General features: G+C 55.4%; 9 protein-coding genes across 9 annotated transcripts; 6 read left to right on the plus strand and 3 right to left on the minus strand.

The window, feature by feature from the left end:
• Window positions 1–307: 307 nt before the first annotated feature.
• N657DRAFT_575267 (actin-like ATPase domain-containing protein) lies at window positions 308–2,369 on the minus strand (the record flags this gene model as incomplete). The annotated part of the gene is made up of 4 exons (XM_062789088.1): window positions 308–1,169; window positions 1,220–1,471; window positions 1,531–2,130; window positions 2,194–2,369. 4 exons carry the CDS (start codon window positions 2,367–2,369, stop codon window positions 308–310), a joined length of 1,890 nt encoding a protein of 629 aa, XP_062646700.1.
• Window positions 2,370–4,863: 2,494 nt separating this feature from the next.
• On the minus strand, window positions 4,864–7,263 carry N657DRAFT_681869 (Pkinase-domain-containing protein; the record flags this gene model as incomplete). Its single annotated transcript, XM_062796434.1, has 2 exons — window positions 4,864–7,035; window positions 7,093–7,263. 2 exons carry the CDS (start codon window positions 7,261–7,263, stop codon window positions 4,864–4,866), a joined length of 2,343 nt encoding a protein of 780 aa, XP_062646701.1.
• A 2,651-nt stretch (window positions 7,264–9,914) lies between these two features.
• N657DRAFT_646693 (uncharacterized protein) lies at window positions 9,915–10,384 on the plus strand. Its single transcript, XM_062793164.1, has one exon. The coding sequence runs from the start codon at window positions 10,068–10,070 to the stop codon at window positions 10,224–10,226; it is 159 nt and encodes a 52-aa protein (XP_062646702.1). The 5' UTR covers window positions 9,915–10,067; the 3' UTR covers window positions 10,227–10,384.
• On the plus strand, window positions 10,343–11,022 carry N657DRAFT_488041 (uncharacterized protein). Its single transcript, XM_062787603.1, has one exon. It carries the CDS (start codon window positions 10,459–10,461, stop codon window positions 10,813–10,815), a length of 357 nt encoding a protein of 118 aa, XP_062646703.1. The 5' UTR covers window positions 10,343–10,458; the 3' UTR covers window positions 10,816–11,022.
• On the plus strand, window positions 10,915–11,183 carry N657DRAFT_621117 (uncharacterized protein; the record flags this gene model as incomplete). Its single annotated transcript, XM_062790610.1, has 2 exons — window positions 10,915–11,032; window positions 11,110–11,183. Coding segments are annotated over 2 exons (191 nt in total), but the record flags the coding sequence as incomplete, so codon positions are not given.
• A 703-nt stretch (window positions 11,184–11,886) lies between these two features.
• Window positions 11,887–12,715, plus strand: N657DRAFT_720201 (uncharacterized protein; the record flags this gene model as incomplete). The annotated part of the gene is made up of 2 exons (XM_062797509.1): window positions 11,887–12,536; window positions 12,590–12,715. Exons 1-2 carry the CDS (start codon window positions 12,132–12,134, stop codon window positions 12,713–12,715), a joined length of 531 nt encoding a protein of 176 aa, XP_062646705.1. The 5' UTR covers window positions 11,887–12,131.
• Window positions 12,716–15,019: 2,304 nt separating this feature from the next.
• Window positions 15,020–17,222, plus strand: N657DRAFT_664724 (uncharacterized protein; the record flags this gene model as incomplete). Its single annotated transcript, XM_062795253.1, has 4 exons — window positions 15,020–15,352; window positions 15,453–15,770; window positions 15,828–15,921; window positions 15,976–17,222. 4 exons carry the CDS (start codon window positions 15,020–15,022, stop codon window positions 17,220–17,222), a joined length of 1,992 nt encoding a protein of 663 aa, XP_062646706.1.
• A 475-nt stretch (window positions 17,223–17,697) lies between these two features.
• N657DRAFT_621119 (uncharacterized protein) lies at window positions 17,698–19,585 on the minus strand. The gene is made up of 2 exons (XM_062790611.1): window positions 18,401–19,585; window positions 17,698–18,346 (listed from the first exon to the last, which is right to left on the minus strand). Exons 1-2 carry the CDS (start codon window positions 19,529–19,531, stop codon window positions 17,945–17,947), a joined length of 1,533 nt encoding a protein of 510 aa, XP_062646707.1. The 5' UTR covers window positions 19,532–19,585; the 3' UTR covers window positions 17,698–17,944.
• Window positions 19,586–21,874: 2,289 nt separating this feature from the next.
• On the plus strand, window positions 21,875–23,878 carry N657DRAFT_488143 (alpha-ketoacid dehydrogenase kinase). Its single transcript, XM_062787604.1, has 4 exons — window positions 21,875–22,356; window positions 22,425–22,573; window positions 22,632–23,617; window positions 23,678–23,878. The coding sequence occupies exons 1-4, from the start codon at window positions 22,242–22,244 to the stop codon at window positions 23,739–23,741; spliced, it is 1,314 nt and encodes a 437-aa protein (XP_062646708.1). The 5' UTR covers window positions 21,875–22,241; the 3' UTR covers window positions 23,742–23,878.
• The last annotated feature ends 185 nt before the right edge of the window (window positions 23,879–24,063 follow it).

Raw genomic sequence — 24,063 nt, forward strand, 5'->3', positions numbered from 1 at the left:
GATAATCCTCTGCGTTTGCGAGAGATTAGAAGTGGTTATCCCATTCGTCTGGAGGCAACATTGTACCGCCATTACATGGGCCCAGAAACACCACACCGGTTCCATTCATCTTCGATGACAACTATATATTCTGCCGCTGCAACCGGCGGGCCCCTTCCCCAGATCCCCCGTCCACGACACCTCAGAACCGCCCATAACGCCCGGCCATCCAAACCCCTATAAACCAGCAGCATGTTACCTCCCCAACAGGCTACCCAACCATCTACCTACTGACCCAATCCAATCCATCTACCATCAATCACCCAACTCAATGGAACTCAGCATCAACCCGCCCGTACCTCACCCCATCCACCTTCAACTCGAACCGAAGCCCAGCACTATCGACCATCATTTCGAGGGTAAAATCCAGATTATCAAACTCAACCCCCTTCGTCGTCGTCAGACGAGTAAACAAGCTCCGCGGCACGGCGCTCAGGTCCGTCGTGAGGGTGCACACATGCACCAGGTCGCGCGTGTAGGCTTTCGGCGGGTCATCCGCCTCGCAGGCAATCAGGTCATCCGTGACGATGAGCGACTGACCGGGTCGGAAATTGCGCGTGTAGTGAAAAGCGACGGGCTGGAGCGGGGAGATGGCCTCGCCCTTTGCGATGTGCCACTGCATCCTGTCGGACACCATCCAGCGCTCCCACAGCGGGCTCCAGTACCGCTCCATGACCGAGTGCTTGGTCTCATCGTAGACGGTGGCGTACGAGGTGCCGTAGTGCATGCGCGCCTTGCGCGAGATGACCATGTTGCCCTCCAACCCGCGGAGGACGGCACCGCGCACGACGGCGGTCCACGCGTACACGGGCTGCATCACCTCGATGGAGGTCCGGTCTTGCAGGTCGACAGCGGCGCTGGTGGGCAGTTCCGTGTAGGGAGGCGGCGCGCTGCTGGTGGTGAAGTGGCTCCTGAGCCGGCGGTAGAGGTAATCGCTCTGGCCGAAGCCACCGACGAGGATGATGCCCGAGACGACGCCCCCCTTGGCGCGGAGCGTGTCGACCTGGCCCTGGACAAGGTCGCACACTTCTTTTACGACGGGCTCAAAAATGTCCATGATTTGCTCTGCGGTCACGACGAGGAATCCCGAGTCGAGGCCGGCTTCTTCGTCGTCGGGGAGGCCCGGGAACCTGTACGTGTCAGCAGGCTAGATTTGATCCGCGATGCGGGACTCACTCACGGAACGTTAACTTCCTGGTGCTCGTCCTCGTTGAAGTTGCGCTTCACAAACTCCTCAAAGTATTTGAGCGCCATCTGCCATGTCTTGCCCTTCTTCGTCTTCATCTCATCGAACCGGCTCTGCCCAATCCGATTCTTCACATGCTCTTCAAACCGGTAGTTAAGGAAAGCGCTCCCGCAAAGCCCTCCAGTCCCGACAGCGGACTCTTCTACACGAATTGGGTTGAGCGAGACGATTTTGTAGGCAATTAGACTACTCGATTGTCAGCCACCTGGTATGCCTTCCTTGACAAACACTCACGGGGATCTCACTCGACGGTGCCGCCGCCTCCATCGCACACGATAAAGTTGTCCCCGGTCTTCAAGTGGTTCGGCTGTATGGCCTTTAGGGTATAGACAGCGGCGGCTTCTGGTTCGCTGATCATCTGTATCTGTGATTGAGAGCCCATGCCGGCCCTCTCAGCAGCCTGAAGGGTTGTGTTCTTGGCGGCGTCGGACCACACGGCAGGACACGTCAGGACGAAGTCGACCTTGGTGGACGCCATGAACGACTCGCCGTATCGCCGGCGGAGCGTGTCCATGGTGTGCTTGTATATCTGGGTCAGGTAGTCGCTCACGGCGTCGACGACCGTCTTGTTGTACCGCTTGAGCTGGGCGGCCGTCTCCAGGGGGCTGACGTAGAAAGGCAGCTTCTGGGAGCGGTCAAGGAACAGCTTGATGCACCGGAGCCGCGACTCCTCGGGCTTGAACTGGAAGCCCCATTTCACAGTTGGAGCTGTGCTTGGGGCTGCGTTGGCCGGTAACTCGTACGAGATCTCAGTTGGCACCTTGTCCGAGGTGATGCCATTCCCGCCCGGCCATGTCTTGATGATTTCGATATCATCCGGCGTCCCCGTGTAAACCGCAGCAACTCTGGATCCGTGTTAGTAGGCTTCCCAGCAGACCAATGTGTAAGTGATAGATGTGGCGACTTACCCCGAGAAGGTGGTTCCAAAGTCAACGCCGACAATAAGGCGGTCATTGATCTGAGCCGGCTCTCTCACTGGGCCGTTAATGGCCTCCGCGGAGCTGATCTGGCTGTTTGTGAAGTAGTTCCTGCTGTCGCGATTCCTCTTGCTCGGAGAGGGGCGCAAGGGCAGGGAGATGTTCATGGCGGGTGGCGGCTGATCTCGTTTCCCGGGTGGACAACAAGATCATGGCGTGGTGGCGAGAATACTAGACAAGACCGACCGGGCGGCCTGCCGTGTTGAAGAGAGGGGATATACTTGCCGGGGGATCGTCTCACACGGACAAGACACAACAACAAGCCAACAACAGCCCCTGACCGTTAAGTATCTCACTTCAAGAAAACAGAAAGGTAGTGAAAATGGTGATAAAGGGCGAAAGAGTAAGAGCCAACGAATTGACTCTAGATTCTCATCCCAGATTAAGCCTCAAGCACCAAGGCGGCGCCTGCGATCGACTTGATGCTTATGGCGGGGCTTCCTCAAGTTGAACTGAGATCGAGAGTAAGGTTAACGTTAGGTACTCCGTTTGACTCCAGTCCGTCACGAAGAGCCAAGCAACTAAGGTTGATGACCGAGTACCGTAGGTAAAGACGCCGTTACACAAGTCAACAATACGCAGTCGGAATGTTTGGAGGCTGATAGCTGCGAGTCCCAGTGTATCGAATTGCTGCTGCCTGTGCTGCGTGCCACAACTTGCAGGTTCAGTGGTCCAAGATCGCGTGGGTGCTGCGCTGGGCCTGAGGTGGGGTATTACGGCTGGAGCCGCCTCATCAGGGGTTAGCTCTGGACCTGTACCTGAAAAGTGGGGCCTTGCGCGTCGAAAAGCGGAGACTTGCGCAACATCTTCCCGCCTTGGAAGTGTCACGGGATTGCCCTGCCATTGCATGAGACTCGAATCGAGGAATAGAGCTCTGCTCCATCAGGACATGGCAGTGACCGTGTAAGTGTAAATCTGGAATGGAGATTGTCCGTTGTCGTGCCCTTTAGAACTCCCGGATACACTATGCATGGAACCAACGAAGTCGACTTTTGAAGGCACGTATTCAGACACAACTTCGGCAACCAGGCAGCCATGACCCAAACACAACCAACATTCAGAATGGTTGCGTGTCAAAAATGGTGACTCCAGCATGCGGCTTGCATCCAAAGTCTATGTGTTTGTGCCCATCTCATCACACACCAGATCAGATGAATCGGACCCGTCCCACCAGATAGACCTACCAAGTAGCCATTCCCAGAGAAGGGGATGGCGTCCCAGTGACCGCCACCTTTTCAAGAAAGAAAGCAAACAAAGCCTCCCCGCCGTCCTAACTCACGGATAAATGTTCTTACAATGCGTAAGCGTGTGAAACAATCCCACAAAAGCAAGCCCGCCTGCCAAACCAATCTACATACATGCCATAGCAAGAAAGACGATCACTCGAAGAAGAAGGCAAGAACCCCAGCAAGAGGACCAGGTATTGATTGTACATTACTAGAAGGGGGCCCAAGAGTGAGACCTGATCTTCACGATGTGAGCAATAACACACTTATTTTCATGAGGCCCGACTGGACGGCCATAATTTCACAAAGAGGGGTAATCGTCTGGTCATGCGGAATCAGAGTGCGAGTTCCACTGGGCAATGGTCGAGAAGCGGGACAGGCGGCCGGTGGGCAGGCAAAACACAGAGAGAGACAGAAGCAACATAACCGTTGGATGACACTTCCCTCAAATGGCACATGTTCGAATGCAAAATAAGTTCGATAACTGCGATAATGAGCATTATCTCGATTGTGAGCAGCGATAATGATGGCCCGAAACCATTGATTTGGACTGAGATGTTGCCTAGGACACGAGGTGTGCACAAGGGAGGCATATATGGATGAGTAAACTGAGGATGAAGGATATATAGCGGCGATGGTCGGTGATATATTCAAGAGACAAAATAAAATGGAAGTCAGGAGGAGTAGATACCAAGCAAATCCTCCTCCTCCACCGCCTCCTCGCTCCAACCCAACAAAACTACCGCCGACAATACAAGAGCATATGTTGTGTGCGTGGCGTTTATCTGTGAACGACAAAAGGAAGAAGTATAAACACTGTTTGTAGCAAGGCGGGTGACAACCAAATCAGTTCACCCATCCAGCCTTTCCTTCCAATCTATATATAAAGGGGGGTATTGTAAAAGTATTTGGAACGGGCCAACACATTCAAGGGGGGCAACTGTTAAGAAAAATACGCAAAGTTATTAAGAATCCGTACTTCCAACAAAAATGGGTGACAACAATCCATCCCCAGGGGGTATTCGCGAGGTTTCGAAGAGAAAAGCTTATTGTAAGCTGCATGATAGAATCCAACGTCCGAAAGGCATGGGCGTCGGTGCCAACTGTATAGAACAAACCGAAAATCGAAATGTCCGCCTTCACTGGCAGACACCGCCGAGAAACCGATAACCGATATAGTACTTTGAGAAATGAACGATGCGATCCGATAGTGTATGATGTGATGCCACCCAGAATAGCGAAGACAGCCCCCAACACCGTCCCATGAAACCCAGCCAGAGAAATACTTTTGTGTATGTGCGTGTGTGCGTGTCCGATGGAGAGTGAGAAGTGTTATGCGTCGCAGCAAGAGACTGCCGCAGCGCGAATTGTCGGTTTAGAAGCGGTTCCCTGCCGCCCAGATGCTCGCCGACGCCGAGGCAGCCCAGTCGCTCTCGTCGTACGGAGGCGTGGGCCACTTGTACTCGGCCGCCTGCTTGTTGAAGTTCAGTGGCTTGGGGGTGACGGCTTCCTTGCCATCGCCAAAGAGCATCACATTTCCGCTCGCAGACGGCGATGGCGTCGGGTACGGGTTGGCGAGCCCCATGTTGCTGGCGGCTTGTCTCAGGGGTTGCTCATCCCTCTCCAAGCGTTTCATAGCACGCTGGGTCGAGACCAGGACCTCATCAAGAAGCTCGTCCTCCTCGTCCGGAGCGTCGTACTGGCTAACGCCCTGAACAGCCTGCGCCCGTCGCGTCCGGCTCGACACGGGGCCTGAGCCACGAGCTGCAACCGCCAGGTTATCTACAGACCTCGGCTGGTGATGGGGTAGCGAGTGATGGCGCTTGAGATGGCTGCTCGGCGTCACCTGATGGGCAGGTGGCACGGGAGGGACCTCGGAAACAAGCTTCTTGTCCAGAGAATCGTACGTGTCTTTCGGAACAGGCGCAGGGGGTGGGCCGTCCATGACCATGGACGACCTGTTGCTGCCCCACGGCCCACAACCGGCTTGGGCTTCGAGGTCGTCGTAGCTTGGCGAAATTGGCGTCTGATGCCTCCCAGAGAACCTCCTTGCCCGCTTTCGCAAATGAGAAAAGAAGTCCTTATAACCGCTCGTGGGGGAGACAACACCCGAGCTTCCGTTGAGTGCGCGCTCGGCTTGTTGCCTGTGGAGCTCAGCATAGTGATTGGTACTCTGCACAGATAGTTGACGGCCAATCTTCTTGGAACCCTTCTCGTCGACTGCCGCAACGCGATTGGTTCCGTTCCCATAAGCATCGCTGTACGAAGGCATCCTGCCGCTTCCTTGGACGGTAACGGCGTCAGATAGGGGTGAGATGGGACGGATGGTAGGGAGAATGGGCATCGGCGCGGCATTGGATGCGCCGTTCGTCCACGTCGCCCTCTTTTGGGCGGCCGGCCTCGGCTTCGGCGCAGGAGCCTCAACAGGAGCGATGGGGGCAGGGCGGGGAGCAGTATTTTCCTTGGGCGCGGGCTGCGGTACGACCAAGATGACGTCGGTGCTCTCTGAACGCCCAATTAACGACTTCCTGAACCAAGACGGCTTCGACGATGTTGGCGTAGCTGCGGCGGAGTCCTTGGCACTACCAACAACGGACTGCTTCCGGCCAAGTATCTTGGAAGCGGACGACTTGGGCCGTAAAGGGTCAACAGCGTCGGCAAAGTACTCATGCGCGAGTGCCTGCGTCGATGTCGGGCGGTTCTTGGGGTCCCACATGAGGCACCATGTGACAAATTGAGAGAGCGAGCGAGGCCATTGCGGGGACGGCAAGAAGGTCTCCATCGAGTGAGGAGCCATTTTTGGGAATGAGAAGCCGAGCTTGCCGGCGAGGCGGGTCCCTTCTCGCCATTCACCACCGCCAACCGGGTGGCCAGACTTGCTGTGCCAGACGGCAGGGCTTCCCATAATCTCACAAACCCTCCAGACCTGGTCCACCTCATTTCCGCCGGGGAAAAGAGGCTTGAGCGTGGCCACCTCGACCGCCATGGCACCAACAGCCCATATATCGACGGGTGCCGAGTACTCGCCGGCCCTGAGGAGCACTTCTGGAGCGCGATACCACCGTGTCGAAACATACGTCGTGTAGGGAAGCTTCGAGTGCGTCTCTCGCGCCAGGCCAAAGTCGGCAATCTTGACGGTGTAGGTGGGCGGTGTTGACGGCGGCGTTACCAAGGCGGAATACCTCTTGAACGAGTTGGAGTAGTCGGAGTGAGACGATGTCGAGACGAGGATGTTCTCGGGCTTGATGTCTCGGTGGAAGAAGCTGTGGGCGTGGATGTGCTCGAGGCCTTGCATGATCTGGAACAGGATGCTTTTGACGCTGGCATTGTCGAGGCACTTGTGGTCCCTTGCTTTCATGAGCTGATACAAGTTGCCCTCCATGTACTCCATGCAAATGTGGAGCTTCTTGCTGAACGGGTCGAGGAAGATGTCGAGGGCGGGAACCAGGTGAGGGTGGGCGGGTAATGTCCTGAGGAACACGACTTCCCTCAATTCCAAGCAGGCCGAAAACGAGTCGAATGTCTTTTTCATTGTCTTGATGGCGATCTGGCAGTGTGCCGGTCAGCATACAAAACGTCAACGGATCTCCAGAACGACACGTACCACAGTCCCACGACGGGCGACGCTAGCGCCAGCGCTCCGCACCCGGGCCAGACACACACTGCCAAAGCTGCCGTCGCCGATCTCCTTCAACACCTCAAACCTGTCCTCGAGCGCCATCCCGTTAATGACCTGTGTCGACCCTCGCCGGGTCAAGTCGTGTGCTACTGTCATGCTGGCGGAACAGTAGACTTGGAATTGTCTCGAGCGGAGATTGTTGCACTCCGGTGGTGTGTGGAGCAGATGCCAATGTCCCCTTGCGCACTGCAACTGGACAGGCTGCAAAGTGCAAGCTCCTGCAAAAGAGCCACGGTCCTGTTACCGGGGCATTCAGGATTGACGATGTGGCAGTCGAAGCGAGGCTGTTTCCCGGTCCGGTCAGATGCGTCGGGGTGGTGTTGAGAATCAGTCACACCAGTCAAAGGGCTGGGTCTTGGGAATGGCGGCGAGCGATTAAAGTGTCGCAAACGTGAATGTGCAAGGAGCGAAAATAGTTGGAGAGTCGAGTTGAAATGAGCGGACGAGTGAAACCTCGGAAAAAGAGCGACATGAGATGATTGCACGATGGGAAAAGGAGGTTGAGAAGTGATGGCAGGGTTTTGGGGGGGAGAGAAGACCGCGGGCCCAGGATCTTCCGCGTTGCGGATGGGTGGGAAGTGGAACGACAGCCAGGGGCTGGGGGAGCTGTGGAAACGGAGCTCTGGTGGGTGCGACAGAAGGCCTGCTAGCGCGAACCGAAGCAACGGGTGCCAGGAAAAGATCGAAATTGCTTCCACAGGAGCGGGAAGCCCGGGGCAGCGTCTCCTCCTCGACGCAAGCGATGTGAGCCTGTAATAAGGAGTGATAAGGACGTGAATATTGGTGTCGGAGCAGTCGGGAGGTTGGACTCGAGGGAGTGTTCAGCGGTCTGTCAGGTGCCAGCGCCACACTGGGCAGCCCAGGTGTTTCGCAGAAGAACGGGAGCAACGCGGATTGAAGGAGCGGGCGAAATGAACATAACTAATCCCAAAACAAGAGCAGGGCTCCTCAGCGATTGCGAGACAGGATGCTAAGGTAGATTGGTTTTGCATCAGTCGAGATGCTGGGTGGAAGGGGACGGGGAGGGTCCGTCCCGTCGTTCTGTGGGAAATGGGCCCGGCCTTTTCGCATGAATCGTTGTGACCGGGGTTTGTCTTCGAGAAAATGCGATAGGGCACGCCAATTTCGCTAGCGACTCAAGAACTTGTTGCCCTTTCAGGAGCGCACTTTTGAGATTGGCTGGGGGTTGAAGAGAGAAGTGTGGAAAAACAAAACTCAACGCTCAAAAGAGCACGTTGGTGGTGCTTTTGGGGAACAGGCCGTGAATCTGGGTGGTGGACAAGCGTTTGTAATATGCCTGAGGCAGGATGGTGGCACGGTCGTCAGTTAACTATTCCCAGCGTGTCGATTTGCTGTTGCCATTGAGGGAACTGTAAGGTACCTTAAGCATATGACCTTTGTTTTTCAGCTTCTCATAACCAAAACTATCAAGATAGGGAGACCGGTCGCTCCGGAAGCAACTGTTCATCTCCCACTTTTCCAGGCTGCCCAGCACCGAGTTGCCCATTGTTGATGATCATCCATACTCCGTCATTGACGCAGCACAGCCTGGGTAGGTTGCTCTTCTACAGTATGCAACCGATGTAATGCTGCTAAAGCTCGGCTGTCGCCAAGCAGAGCTTTCACCCACAGCATGTGTCATTGGCTGCCAAACATGCAAAACCCGCTGTTTTTGAGGGGAGAAATGCAAATGCTCGAGGGATACGCCAATGGGAACCGAGACGGGAATCAGCACGCAGTTCATGAGCATGCAGATTCGTCCTGAGACCTGGGTGAATTGGCAGCTTTGGATCGCTTGTAGTTCTCAACGTCAGCAAAGCCGTCGATACGCACACATCCGCAGCCTCATTTACATTGGCGGACCTCTCGCCGGCCCCACATCTGTTCAGACTAACTTAGGGAATATCGTTTTCAAACGGTGGATGCGTTGATCAAATTGAGGGGGCCGGTCCCAGCGTCGAACAGTGTTACGTGTAATCGTTGGGAGAGGTGGGAAAAAGAAATACTGTTAGTGTCTGAGAGGGTCTGGCCTGTTCCTATGGTGTACAGCAGAGCAAAAGAGAACAGATGGGGCAACAGACTTATTGACGCGAAACCTGGAAGTTTTGGTGTTTCAGGTCACGTTCGAACAGAACCCATCACGTCCTGCGACACAAGCCAAACGGTGATGCATGACGGAGGAAGGCGACGCGGTGGGAAAGGCTAGCTTGGCATCCCCCAATAATGCCTCGTTCCCTTTATTCAATTTACCGACAACGTCTCTGGTCCCACCTAAAAGGGGGCGCCAGGCTGTTTTCGATTCAAAAAGAGTCAACCTGCCAAGACATCGTGGACATGGGAAACAACCAAGATTGATGAGATGCTGGATGGGGACTTGATGAAATTGAATGAGTTCGGCACCACGAGCCACGCGAGAGCGGAGTCAGTAGTTGCAATTTCTTCGGCCTCGTTGCGTAGCCTGATGGTGAATGTTTCGATGAGCATCTCACGGAGATCTTCACCTACTAAAATCAGATGAGACCAGACTGCTTCTTCTGGCGAAGTGCAAGGGGAAGATTGCCGCTTTTGGTGATGGATCCGCTCCTTTGGATTTGACGCTGTCCAGGGCAACACCAGCACAAGCCACCTGATCAGGCTTGGAGCGCCACCTGTTGGTGGGATGAGGGGTTCTGGCAGGCACGGTTCAGTGAATTCTGGAAACGTCCAACTTTATAACTGTCAAACACGCAGAGTGGATGCGCGATTTGGTAGTCGAGGGGTACTGTTACCTCGAGCATCAAATCTGCATCAATGGTGTGTACGGAGAAAGGACCTCAGGAGTGCACTTTGGATGATGGTAACTTCAAGGTAACTCAGCTGTGACACTGCCGAGTGTCGAAGTTCTCGAAGAAGACACCTGAATGCACCGAGGCGGCAGTCGCTCAGCCTCGCCTGGGCTGCGCGAGCGTCCGAGTCCGCTGGAGTCTGGACGCCGAAACTCGCCGCCGAAGCATGTCAGCTCGGTGGAACAGAAGCACGCGGCCCCGAAGCTTCTCACAAGCTCACGACAACAATTCTGACCTTGTCACTCGTATCCTACAATTCCTTCCACAGCAACCGGCAAGGAACGAGCCACCGTCTCCATCCTCATCACGGCTCGTTCCAAGAGGCTGGGGAGATTGCAATCCGCCACCCGCAGCTAACGGTCCCTGCCCGGCACCATCGCCGGAGGTTCCGCGCGGGGCCACCAAGTGAGCTAAACTCGAACGACCCCATCCGTGCAAACTCGGCAATGAAATTTGGGGGATCGCAATGGGCGCGAGCACGCGGACCCCTGGTCTCAAATTTCCGCTGGGAGGGGCCCAAGCGAGGCCATGTTTCCTTGGTGCTTGCGTTGCGTTAGGTTGCCAACTTGCCGTACCGACACGGAGCAGTCCGATGAACAATACTGTAACACTCAGCTGCTTAGCCCTGATATCCTCAGTTCCCGTGGACGTTTCATGCGAGCGCCAACCCTTTGCCTTGCCTGCGACTGTTGTTCAGTTCTCCCACGACGGCATGATGTGGTTAATGCGCTGCGCCGTTACGGCTGCCGCTGGAAATGGTTTTACGAGAGCAGAGAGACGTGATCAGCAAAGACACTTGGGGTTCACGGAAAGTGCTGACTAAAGTGGGACCTGTGGGGAACGCTACGCAGCTCAGCTGCTGCCAGGTGGAGTTCCCAGCTGGCAGTTAATATGCGTCGCAAAACAATTGCGAGAATGACAAAAAGAACATACAACACCAAGGATTCGCTGGTCGTCACCGACCCAACTACTGATCTGGCGGTCGCGGGTTTGTCGAGGGGAGAGCGGACGGGATCCCGAATTTTCCTGCGCCTATGGTCGTATGTAGGAGATGGAGTACCTGAAACCTGCTCATAAGTAGGCGACCTATTCAGTTGACTGATCGAATGGGGTATAGTCTAACGTTAGCCTGTAACGGATTGCAAGATCATATCGAATGCCTCTCTAATACATCTGGCGAGACGAGATGCCGACCCGGTCTGGTACGAGATTGACTGTGGCTGAGGTTGGTGTAGATGGCGTCAGTACTCCTCTCACTCACAAGGACCCAGTGTACCTTCTGGGATTTAGTTGTTCGTGTGAGAATTGAAACGATTATGAAGATGGATGTAATAGAGGGCTACAAAACTGCATAGCGAACAGATTCCGATGGTTTGTCCATGTCCTATTGTCTAGAGTACCTGTATTCTTGGCCCTCTCAAAGTTCAGACCGGCAGCTAGCGTCGCCTTGGCCAATTTGACCATAGCGAGCATACCAGGTAATATTGGTTAATCACAGCTTGCTCGTCCCGCTGAGTATCGCCATACATTCATTCTCCTCAAGTTCAGTGCTGCGATTCACTCTCAAGCTTCTTTTCCACCTGCCAGCTACTACCTGATGAGTCCGTCGACTTCAAGTTTGGAATCTCCTATGTCCCCAAGCATTTAGATTTCAGACGTCAGCTGCGCCGGAAGTTCCGCTCTTTTTATCTTCGCCATTGCTGCTCAGGGTCTTTCTTCATGAACAATTCGTTGTCCATATACAAATCGGCCTTACCACCCTATTCATCCCACACCCAGACAGTTACCAGACAGCCAAACAGCTAGATTATGGACAGTTGAGAACATGCGTGATAGATTTCTCGCAGTCGGGACTGAGTTGTACTATCCCATATCCTTTTTCCAGTCTGCTACAGGACACCGTGACCGTCACCTTCCAAATGGCAATAAGAAATGACCAGCATAATCAGCACGTTCAATGGTCTACGATTCTGAATTCTGTCAACCGCAACCATCAACGTGCTCCCCTTACTTTTTCCTACCGTTGCCCTCTCTTCTTGTCAGAACCAGTGCTTTTTTAGTGCAGCGGAGTGCAAAGAGAAAAATATTATCACACTCATCTCATAGGTACCTTACAACGACGGCCGCATTTCAGACTCGATGTCCACGCTCTCACTTCCTAGGGAGCTGTCGACAAGCGGCGAGAGCGTCACCGGCGAGAAGCCGATCACATATGGAAACCGGCTGGACGACTTGATCCCGCCGCATCTGAGACCCCGACCCGCCGCCAGAGCGCCGCACTGGCTCATTCCCGACTTTGGCGAGTCGTCCACTACAAGATCCCTGACGACCTCCGTCGACGAAACTTCTGTTGTAGGCAGTGTCACCACAGGCCCTGCACGCGAAGACCGTGGCCTGAATCAGACTGTTGTCAGCTTCAACGCCTGGGGCCCGAACGGCGAGTTCGCTCGCATGACCAAAACCCCGACCGTGGCTTCAGGTAGCACTCGCGCCACGGCTTGTCGCGAGCCCGAGAACAAGTGTAGAAGTGGTTGGGCCAAGGTGGTAAGTGGTGCCTTGTTCGGAGCGCAGTAAACTCGGTATTAACTTTGGCCCAGCCTACCCGCAATCAGCTGCCCCAGCTGCCCGACTATCTCAAATACGACGTTCCGATTGTCAACGACGATGGCAAGGACTCTGACGGCCTCGATCTTGAGTCAGATGATGGCATCAGAACCCTCTGAAGGATGGCGAGTTCTCTCGCCATTTGCGCACATCTCCGGCAAGAATCTGTCGCCATTCCCATGCACCGGCATCGAGATACGCTTCTGGGGTCATTTGGCAAGGTTACGCGATCTTTTTTTTTTCTTTTTTCTTTTCTCTCTCACTATCTCTCACTTGCTCGCGCTGATCAGGAGTTGACGCGCGATGGATCACAACTTTCTGCTTCTTCCGCATATCGAAGTCTTCTTTGGGAGAGCACACGGTAACGGCAGTTTGAGGAAGATGGCTCTTCATACCAGAAACACGGGCGCGAAGGGAAGGGCAGTCTCATTTCTCATTTCACTCGACAGAATGACTCCCCAGTGCGTGTCAAGGGGGCTAATGGCTGGCACACGATAACTCCAGATCAAAATAAAAAAAAAAAAAGGAAAGAAAGAGACCCTGACGCTGAACATCAGTGTCTTTGGTCGATGTGTTCTCTCGTTTTTTGCCCGATGTTCCATATTTAAGAGAGTATCGTCACCAACATGTTCCATGCGTTGCCCGGGTCAGGATGGACTGTGGTTGGGATGCTATGTATGCCTTGCGATCTATTTGTTCCGTCCCAACTACCTCTTGAGATAGCATAGCCTCACCTCACGCGAAGCTCATTGAGCCCAAATTGTGTTGGATTGGACGGGTTGGGGTGTGGAAGGCACACAGGGTGGGACAGACACATTTCTAGGCAGGGCACTCACGTGGTAGTCAACTCATCTGGGTAGTGCTTGAAACTCGGAGTCGGCACGAGAGTGTTTACGGGCGTAGGACGATGGGCTGGGCGAGAACGAATCGGGTAGGTTCCGGAAAAAGGGGGGGTAAGGAGGCGAGTTGCCTTGCTCCTTTTTTACAATACCTAGGAAGTCTGCTGGTAGCCGGGCGGATGGGCAATGGGGCGGTAAGGCGACATGCAGTGTGAGGGTGGAAAGGGATGTGGTGTGGTGTGGGTGTTTCATGTCGGTAGTTGGGGTGGGCGGTTGGTAGATTTCGTGGCATTCCCTTGCCCCGGGCTGCCTCATCTTCGCTGGATTTGACTTAGTTATCTCTTGACTCGGGGTTGTCAGGGTTGTAAATGCCTTGACCTTGCTTGTCTTGTCTTGTCTGGTTTGCCTGGCCGGTTTGGACTATTAGAAGAGTAGGAGGTGAAATATCAGGGTGGATTTCTGATGACTTGGACGGATCGGTTGTTTTGTTTCGTCCTGTGAAATGGAAGAACTGCCTCCATGTGCGTGCCTCGGTCCGGGCCGGACTAGTTGCGTCAGGTATTACACATTTTGCGAGATGTTGGAGAGGATCAACCCCCTTACCCAACTCATCCTCGGTCAAGGCTGGTGTGTACGACCGCGGCTTGGGTGCCGTCCTCGCTTGCAAGGTTCCTTGCTAGCAGAATAAGTTGAGCGTGTCATGCACCCTCTTCGGTATCTTTCAAATTCCCGATGGCTGAGTGCCTTTTTTATCATCTTGGAGTTGTGGGTGTGGTGCTGACGCGTTGGAGACCAGCTATCACCAGCATTGCCAAAATAGACGGGCGTATCTTTCATGCGAAAGCGCATCGCGCGGCAAACTAGCAAAAAGACTTGGTGGCTTTACTGTAGCCGGGTGTGGTGCGATGCGTGGTTGACCGGGCGTTCGGTCCCGTTGCCCGGCTGCAGTGCGTGGCTGTCGTGTCTCTTGCTTCGGGTTAGCCCGACGGGCACTTGCGACAAGCGCATGGCGTTATGGGTACATGGCCCAAGGGAGAGGGAACAGCACCAAAATATGGATAGTTTGCTGCGCACCGCATCGTGTCGTGCGTCGGGAATCTTTGTTGCCTTGGGATGTCGGTTGTGGGTTCCCTCTCGATTGGTTTGGCCACTGGCCTGTGACCTCGGAGACATGAGGGAGGCTTCCGGGTTGAGTTGATGGTGCGAATTTTGACGTGTAGCTGGACTACTTGCTCTTTTTCTTTGGTTGTCTTGACTCGCTAACCGTCGGGTTTAGGTGGGAGCAGGTCATGGACTTGGACGAGGCAAGATCGCCCTCATCCCCCTGGGATGGCTCGCCCGGATTCTGATGTTGCCCGGGACAGAATCGGCCTTGTTGGGCGAATTGAGGCTCAAAAGTGATGAGCAATGGGCACTATATCTTGGTACGGCCCGGCAACGTGCATACCTTCCCGCCCGCTCCCTTCTTTTCCTCGACAAGCAAGCCGGCCATGTAGGGAAACATCCTGTGTTAATGCAAATATCTCGCTTGTGCAGCCGACTTTAGATGACTGCTGTTGGAATCTTCTTCCTTGAACCTCAAAAATGGCCTCACAGACGCAGAACTGGGCCGGTTGGCATGCCCCTCCGCCGCTGCCGCCCGCAGCCTTCTCTGTGGATGGGGGATCCTTCCCCTTTCCGTCACCCACCCAATCGATACTTCAGGATGCAAACGAAGACGACATGACGAATGCGAGTTGCTCCGAGGACGAGTCGTATGATGAATGTGGCGGACAGGGAGAGGATCAGCCGGAGGAGACCACGCCCAATGTCGGCAGACCGAAAGAATTCGAAGCTTTACCCACGATTACCCAGGTTCAGGCCAATTCTGCGATGGTTGAATCTCCCAAATTTCCAGGGCAAGCTGGGCCGCTTGACGTACTTATTGAGATCAGGAAGATGATCAAGGAGGAGCGTATGAAGCCACTATCTCCGTCTTCATGATCCACGCTGGACTGACGTCCTCGCAGTAGAACAGATTCAGAGTCCCACAAGCCCTGGGACAAGCGATGCCAGCGGTATGTCCCAGCAGGTTTCTGAACTGGCAATGCCAAACATGTCAGCACCCCGACCAAGGCCGCCGCCCTTCGTTCCCCCTCATCACTCCTTCCCATCACAGAGAGCCTCAAACGCACCGGAAATGCGGCCTAGGCCACAACCACCTTCTCCTGGTGCTGGCAAGTGTTTGCCGGAAGAAGTGAGTCCTTTGGATGTGAAATGGGGCGTCCTCTTTGACCAGAACGGCCTTCCAACGAGGCGGTGGGATCAAGTACTCAGAGGAATCGGCAACTATCTGGTAAGCCTATGTTAACCAGCCAGAAGAGTCTTGTGCTCACTGTTACATATGAATGAGTTAATGCCGCAAAAGACGCTGGTGATTACACCAGGGAAGATGGCGGCATTCTACTCCCAACATCCACTTGAGCTGGAACCTTTTCAATACACAGGTGAGGTTCCTCTCATCAGCAACACCAGACGAGGCCGCGCTGACCGTTGAGAAGACATCTTCCGCACCAGCCAGGGGCCATCGCACACCAGGCTGGCCGAGGTCTACGAGCAGCTGGCATGCGAATACTACCTGGTCCCAGCGGAGCCCAAGGCGCGACCCACGGTGCCAGGACTGACTCTCTCGGGCTGGACACGCTGGATGACGCTCGCCATGCGGGCGTATCCCAACGAGGAAGCCCAGCGACTGGCCAATGTCGTCGCGGCCCTGCCCATCAACGCAGACAGTCTCCTCGACGGCAAGCCCGAGCGCCTCCCTAAACAAATCTCCCGCCGCCTGCTCCCAGAAAAGGCCGACCGACAAGCCCGCATGCTCTTCAACCGAGCTCTAAAGCCCCATCTCGAAGCAACCGCCCTTCCAAGCAACAAGCCACCTCTGGAGGACGCCGAAAGACGAGCATCCGCCTGCTCCCGCCCAGCCAGCCCCCGATCCCGCTACCGGCCCGCCAACCTCCCTTTCCCATCCCCGTCCCAAGCAAGCGACGACATCGACCACCACTCCCGCCGCCGTACCGACCGAGACCTAGACCGGGAGCGCGACAGAGAGCGGAGTTACCGCGGCAGCGCAGGCCACGTGCGCACATACGGCGAGAGCATCCAACCAACAGCACGCCGCGACCCTCCTCCTTCTCCACGTTCTCCTAACTCTTCTTCCACCCGCCCGCCGCCACCACCATCACCGCCGCCACCCTCCAGCTCAAGCTTTACTTCAAGCTCCAGAAGACGAACAAGTCCCTTCCCATCAACAACGCACCCCCCGCCGCAACCGTTTTCCTCTTCTTCTTCTGCCACCATAAACCACAGACACTCTGTCGCGGGTGTGATAGGTAGTAACGGTAGAAATGGCAGTACTACTGTGGGGAGTGGTGGGCTTGATAGGGAGAGAGGGTGTACATGGCCGGGGTATCTGCCGCGGTCGACGTCAGATTCGGCTGTGTCATCGCGAAATCGGGATCGGGATCGGGACCGGGCTAGAGAGAAGGAGAGGGATAGAGGGAGGGAGAGGAGGCGGGATAGTAGGGAGCGGGAAAAAGAGCGGGACAGGGAGAGGGAAAGAGAAAGGGAGAGGGAAACGGACAACAGTAGGAGGGAGAGGCCTAGAGGGAGAAAGTTGGCGTCGGTTGCTGATCACTACTCAGATAGGAAGAGCCGCGGCGGTAGTATGCGGAGGACGCTGGTGGTGGTGAGAGATGCGAGGGACGAGCGGAGTCAGACTTGGGGCGAGTTCCTTGCTGGGAGGTGAGGAGGTTGAAACGTTTATACCGTCTGTTAACCTCTAAAAGGCGGTCGGATCGAATGAGTTTCTTCATCTTGGCGATCGGGAGCGCGGGACTGAGACGTAATGCGCCTTGCAACACGGCTCTGTTGACGAGTCAGTTGAACCAACTCGAACTCGAACGTGTGATGCTGAATGTTGGATGCTCTCGAAGAGCTGAGCGCCAGGATATGCACCGGAAGACTGCAAGTGACTAGGTAAGCACCCAATGAGCCATGGCGGTAGGGGTAATCTCCGCCTTCAGCCCTTAGCTCTGCTGTGGATGGCGTATCTTAAGGGTCTACGAATCCGTACATGTTAATGTTTGTTGTGGATGCCTCGGACTGAACGCTGGAGGTGATGCCCACATCACGACCCCTTCGGAAGCACCACCAACTCCTGCTTTGGTGTGTGCAAGTTACCGCCGGGATACCCAGACACTGGTGCCAAGCTGATGTGCTTTGACGAGGTCCACCTAAATCTATAAGACTAACGACGTTCTGCCAACTCTGTACAATCCCACCTCGTCCAACGAACCGCCGTTCGCAACGCCATTGCTTGCCATGCAGCCATGCAGCCATGCCAGTCTCACTGGGTATCAACGAAGCGAGAGACAATGCAACCGGCACCAAGACGGAAATGCAAACGCCCAACAACATTAAAAACCAAATTCCAGGGCCCAACTCCGGACAGACATGCATCGTGATCAATCAGTAAGCCTTCTTGGGGCTCCTCCCCAGGCCCAGCAGCGACACCGACATCGATCCCAGGGTCGACTCCTCCTCGCGCTCCTCCAGCAAACTGATGACGCACCCGGCCCGGTGCAGTCTCAGCCGCCGCTCCTTGCGGTCCTTCTTCCGCTCCAGCATCCGGTCCCGCACCAGCATCCAGTCGGCCTTCCAATTCTCGATGCTCCGGAACAGCTCCGGGTCAGCGTCCGGATGCACAAACTCACAGCACAGCGTCTCGACCGCCCGAATCTTGAGCCGCAGGTGCCGCAGCTCTGACTCGTTGGCGAGGATGTCGTCCTCGAGGTCGCAAACCTCCTTCTCCAGGTCGAGAATGCGGGTGGCTGCCGCCTCGGCGCGGTCGATCAGGAGGGAGTGGAGGTGCTGGTTTCGTAAGGACTTGGTTCTGGAAGTGTAAGGGGTAGCGTTCAGACTTACGTCGGATTCCTCCTTTCGAGCTTGCAGCTTCGCGACCACCTGGGCCAACTCGAGGTTTAGCTTCTCTGCTTCGGTCGCCACCCGCTCTGCCATCTCAGCTTGGGCTTGGGCCGCCCGCTTGGCTGCCTCAAGGGCCTCGTTGGTGGCCGCTGCGAGCTCCGGTTGCGACTGAGTCGGCGAGATCTCCAAGTCCGAGAATTGGAAGGCGGCGGCGAACCATGGGCGGGGGCTGGCAAGGTCGCGAACGTCTTGGTAGTCCACCTGTGACAATGGGACCGAGAGGATGGCGGATGATCGACCGCTGTCCCATTTGCTGCCTTCTTTATCCCCAGGCCCGACCTGAACCTCTTGCAACTCTGCTTCCACCTCCGTCCCTGCTTCGTCCCCTTCATGACGTGCCCCGGCCGGTTGAGCACCGGTTTCTGATGCTCGTTCCGCTTCCGCCTCGGCTTCCGCTTCCGCCTCGGTTTCCGCCGCTTCTTCTTCAGTCTCCGCATGTTCCTCAACGTCTGCCGTGGCTTCAGCCTCGGCTGATTCTTCAGCCAGCACCAGGAGGTCCTCCATTTCGTCAACCTTGGCATTCAGGACCTCAATGACGTCCGCCTCCATTCCGCCGCCCACCCTCACCGAAGATAACCTCTGCACCAGATCGCACAGCCGCTCCATAAGCATGACTCTGCCCGGCGGGAGGGTGTCTCCTTCATCCTCCTCTATTTCCTGCACCAATGAGCCCCAGGTTACACGCCATTCTCCGCTCCCTTTCCGTTCCTCCTTACATATTCCACTTCCCTCCTCTTCCTCGCTTCGCTTTGTGCTCACAACATCTTCACCAGCTTGCCTATCGCCGTCATGTCCCCGGGAGATCTCATGGTCGCGGACATATTCCTCCTCGTGGAGCACATTGTGGTCGACCGCAATCACGCGGGGATCATCATCCCACCGAGGCTCCCAAGTCCCATGGGCAGCACCATCTTCCTGAGAAATCTCATACTCTTTATACCCGCTTGACCCCTCTTCCACATGGGTATGGGAGCCATCGCCTTCATCGTCCGCGTCATCATGCTCAGAGTACTGACCGACAACCAACTCTTCAGCGGCAACCGCGCCACCCCGGCCTGGATCACTCGACATCCTCTCATCACCACCAAGCACCTCCCTCCTCTCCGCCTCCTCTTCCACCCCCTCATCTCCTTGACCGGGCTCCTCACCCTCCCCGTCCCCTCCCTCCCTCCCAGCTTCCGCCTCGCTTCCTCCCAACAGCCCCTCCCGACCGCGGTACCCAGCACCAACCCCCCGCCCCATAAAGCCCCTACTCTGCAGAGAACCACCACCCGAATGCAGCGAGCGAGACAACCCCCCGGAACCAGAAACAGGCAGCCCCGCGCCCAACCCCACCCCAACCCCCGTGCCGACGCCCATGTGCAGGCCCAGCCCGCCGAGCCTGCTGCTCGCGCGGGTGCTGTTGGCACGGCCCATGTTTGTTGGAGAGGGTGACGACGAGGACGACGATGAGGAGGATGAGAAGGAGGTTACGCCACCGCTGCTGGTAGTAGTAGCGACAGCTGCAGTGTTCCCTGGAGCGGCAGCACCAGCTGGCCCGTCCATTTTGCTCTGCCCCTGTCCGGCTCGCGCGATGCTAGCTGCTGTTGACGATGATGGTGAGGAGTTGGAGCGGTTGAGTAGAATACCCGGTCTTCGGCGGGGAGATGTCGGTGGTGGGGTGTGAAGGTTTGGGATGGGGATTGAGACTGGGTGGTTCCTTGCCATGGTTGATATTGGGATGTGGGATGGGGCTGGGTTTTTGAGCGGTGGGGTGCGTTGCTTTTGGCGGGTTTCATCTTGAGGGTTTTGGCCTTGTCGATGTCGGACTAAGGAATCATGCTCGCGGGTTTGGGGTTGTGGTGGTTGTTCATGTCTTCGTCGAGGCGATGTCGGTGGTGGTGATGTTGTTTGGTTTTCGTTGGGCTCTGGTTTTGGGTCTGAAAGGTGCTGTTGTAGTGGAAGTGAGAAATCTTCTGGGGCGAACGAGGAGAGAGGGGATATTGACGGCGAAAAGTTGAGTTCCCAGTCATCGCCTGAGCCGGTCGCGCCTTCATCAGGATCGTTCATTTTGAGCTGATGTGCCGAGATGCGGTGAGATGAGATGTGCCGATGTGACTTGTCACTGACAGTACTCAGGCCATCCTACGCCAAGTTTGGCCCCTTTGATCAAGAATGATTTTCTCTTTTTTACATACTCAAACCCTCACAGTATCGTCGGATTGAATTATGTACATTGTCCATGTGGAAGGTGAAGTGAAGAGGATGATTCTTCGGTCGTTTCAATCTGCCCCACTTGCTGTGTTGTCCAGGTGAGCGATTGTTACAGCACAACCAATCAGCTGTTTGGTAGACTTCCACTCTCCTGCCTGACCCGGTTCAATTGACCTTCGAGCTTTTCCCCAGCCTTCTTCTTTTCTGTTGCTGCTGCTTTCAACTCTGGTTCGATTTCATGTTTACCTGCCGGCACTCCGTAGTGTCTTAATCCTCTTTTGCATGATGGAATTGGTGCATATCCAGGTTGTTCAATAAATTGTACGGTATGGGGATTTTGCTCCCGCAGTCGTCGTTGATAAAAACGTTATCTTCAGTTCTTCACCCAACTTCACTCACCGAACGACCAACTCAGTTAAGACGCGGACAGTGAGCTCGGTCTGGCTCGGTGTGCAGCCAGTAATATGTCTGCCCTGGCGGTGCCCGAAGTTTTCCGCCCATCCGACGCACAGCCGGGACCTGGACCGAGCAACGGTCTGGACTGGCACAGCTCAAGACCCGGGGTAAGACCCGCTTTGTTTGCGAGTCGAGCTCCTTATTCATACTCAGTAGACGCAACCTATAGAGTACCTGGAGCTTGATCGATTCAGCTGAGTTGACCGGTGGGGAGATATGCCCTCGAGAAGAAAGCTGGCGAAAGGCTTTACCATCGTCAGCCTCCGTTGTGTTAGTGAAGTCCTCACGAGCATCTTACCACTTTCCAGGGAACTAAGGACCCTGGTATTCATCAATGACACACCGTTATATACCAAAACTGTGGTATAGCCCTCTTGCGAAACAATGCCACGTGAAGCTCGACAATTCTGTACTGACCCATTCACTTAGCCGAACCAAATTGTTCTTTGTACTCCATAAGTAACTCATAGGACACCTGTCGAGACTTGGAGTCCGGCGTATACTACACTTAGGTTATGCTAAAATACAACTTTGCAGCCGCTATTCGGGCTTAACCAGACGTCTACGTTCTTGATCAATCTCTGAGTTACAGGCCGCCTCAGTCTTCACCATATATCCTTCTTTCCGCTGCATCCGTTGGTTTGCAGCTATCGAGGGTCATAGTGGGGTGTCGAGTCACAGCAGGCATCCTGGACTCCGAATTCAAAGCGGCAAGCCCCGGAAAACGCACACGAGCATCTGACGCATCTCAACCGCAATACCTCAAGTACCTGACCATCCATTCCATGCCCCGCCCTGCCGCTCTCCTCTTCACTTACCTTCAAGACCACCAGTATCGACTCCAAGACGACGCAGGGCAGCGCACGCAATTGACCCAATCACCCTCGCTGCAATCTTGCCGGCTTCGGTATCCCCGCTGCGTCATTGGAGCGCGCAGTTCTGCTTGCCTCGGCCCAAGCTGCAGCCCCCGGACCGGGCGTCTACTCCACGCCAGACTCGCCCGACGACGAACACCACGCTGAGTTGAGTCAACACGTCGGACGCCCCAACCACGCTTCTTGTCCCCATGCTGCACGCCACCCGACCTGAGCATTATCCACCGAGTCCAATTGGCGAATCCTGAGCCGCCAACATGTCGTGGAAGAAGAGCGAGAAGCTGATGGACACCATCCGGCACTACGCAAGCTTCCCGGCAACGGGTGTGAGCTTGCGCCAGATGGTGCAGTTCGGCGAAAGGCCATCTACTGGTGAGTAGACACCAATTGCTCTCCTGCAACCTATACGCCAGGCTCTGATTCTCACATTGATCTTCAAGGCACACTGTTCCGCGCCTCACAGTTCCTAGCCGAGGAGCTTCCCATACGACTCGCCCACCGCGTCCAAGAACTCGAAACCCTACCGGATGGGCTCAACGAGATGCCCTCAGTGAAGAAGGTGGCAGATTGGTACGCGCAGTCGTTTGAGGTAAGCACACAGTCTCCCCGGTGACAGGGTTGCGTGACTCACAAAGACCTCTGTCCAGGAGATCACCACTTTACCGAGGCCAGTTCTCGACAAGGACGTACGAGAGAGATTGATGCGGCCTGCAAAGATACCCGGTAAAGGCACCTCGTGGCTGAGCGAGGCGACGCCGAACCCAAGCATCGAGGAGGGCCAGTACAATTCCTGGAACGGCACGAACAATGGCTGGACCAAGGGCAGGCTTCCAGCAGCGAGAAGGTACTTCGCAATGGTGGACGACACTGGCGACTGGCCACCCGAGCTACAACTGTACAATCAAAAGTTCGCCAAGACGCTGCATCGGATCAAGAGGAGGCACGACGGCGTCGTCACAACGATGGCGCAGGGCATACTCGAGTACAAACGCAGACGACAACGGATGCAGATTGATAACAACATCCAGTCCTTCCTGGACCGCTTCTATATGTCACGAATCGGCATACGCATGCTTATAGGCCAGCACATTGCCCTGACCGATCAAAGCCATTATCGAGACCCGTCGTACGTCGGCATCATCTGTACCAAGACATACGTTAAAGATCTAGCACAAGAAGCCATCGAGAACGCGCGATTTGTATGCGAGGACCACTACGGGCTGTTCGAAGCGCCCAAGATCCAGCTCGTATGCGACCCGAATATCAACTTCATGTACGTGCCGGGACACTTGTCGCACATGCTCTTTGAGACGCTCAAGAACTCGCTGCGTGCCGTCGTCGAGACACACGGCCAGGACAAGCAGGAGTTTCCTGTCACCAAAGTTATCGTGGCCGAAGGGAAGGAGGACATTACCATCAAAATCTCTGACGAGGGCGGCGGCATTCCGCGCAGTGCCATTCCGCTCGTTTGGACGTACATGTACACCACAGTGGAAAGGACGCCCAACCTTGACCCAGACTTTGACAAGAGCGACTTCAAAGCTCCCATGGCCGGGTTCGGCTACGGCTTGCCACTATCACGGCTATATGCGAGGTATTTTGGCGGCGACCTCAAGCTGATCAGTATGGAAGGGTATGTCTCCCTTATCTCTTTCATCTCCGCAGCCGACCCTGACTGTTCTTTTCACCACAGCTACGGGACAGACGTATACCTGCACCTGAACCGCCTGTCGAGCTCGGCAGAGCCTCTTCAATAGCAATCAGCAGTCATGAGGGGTACTGGTACGTCACCCCGAGGATTGACGCTGCCCATGCGATACATTATGCGCAAGCGCCTGAAGAGTCCAGCTCCGCTCGAAATCACCGAGCGTAAGCAAGTCGGCGACGCCGAGGCCGTTTTGAACCCGCCACCGTTCGCGGCCGCTGCCGACCAAGGCACCGGGCCGCACTACCCTCCCAGGGGGAGTGAGAGTGAGCTATAGAAACCACACGCCGCGCCGACGACTATCTGGGCAGGGGTGGAGATTTTGATTACTTATCTCCTCCGCATCTCGTCGCCATCCAAACATACTGTATATG

This window comes from Parathielavia appendiculata (assembly GCF_033297405.1).
Source record: "Parathielavia appendiculata strain CBS 731.68 unplaced genomic scaffold N657scaffold_8, whole genome shotgun sequence".
Taxonomy (NCBI): domain Eukaryota; kingdom Fungi; phylum Ascomycota; class Sordariomycetes; order Sordariales; family Chaetomiaceae; genus Parathielavia; species Parathielavia appendiculata.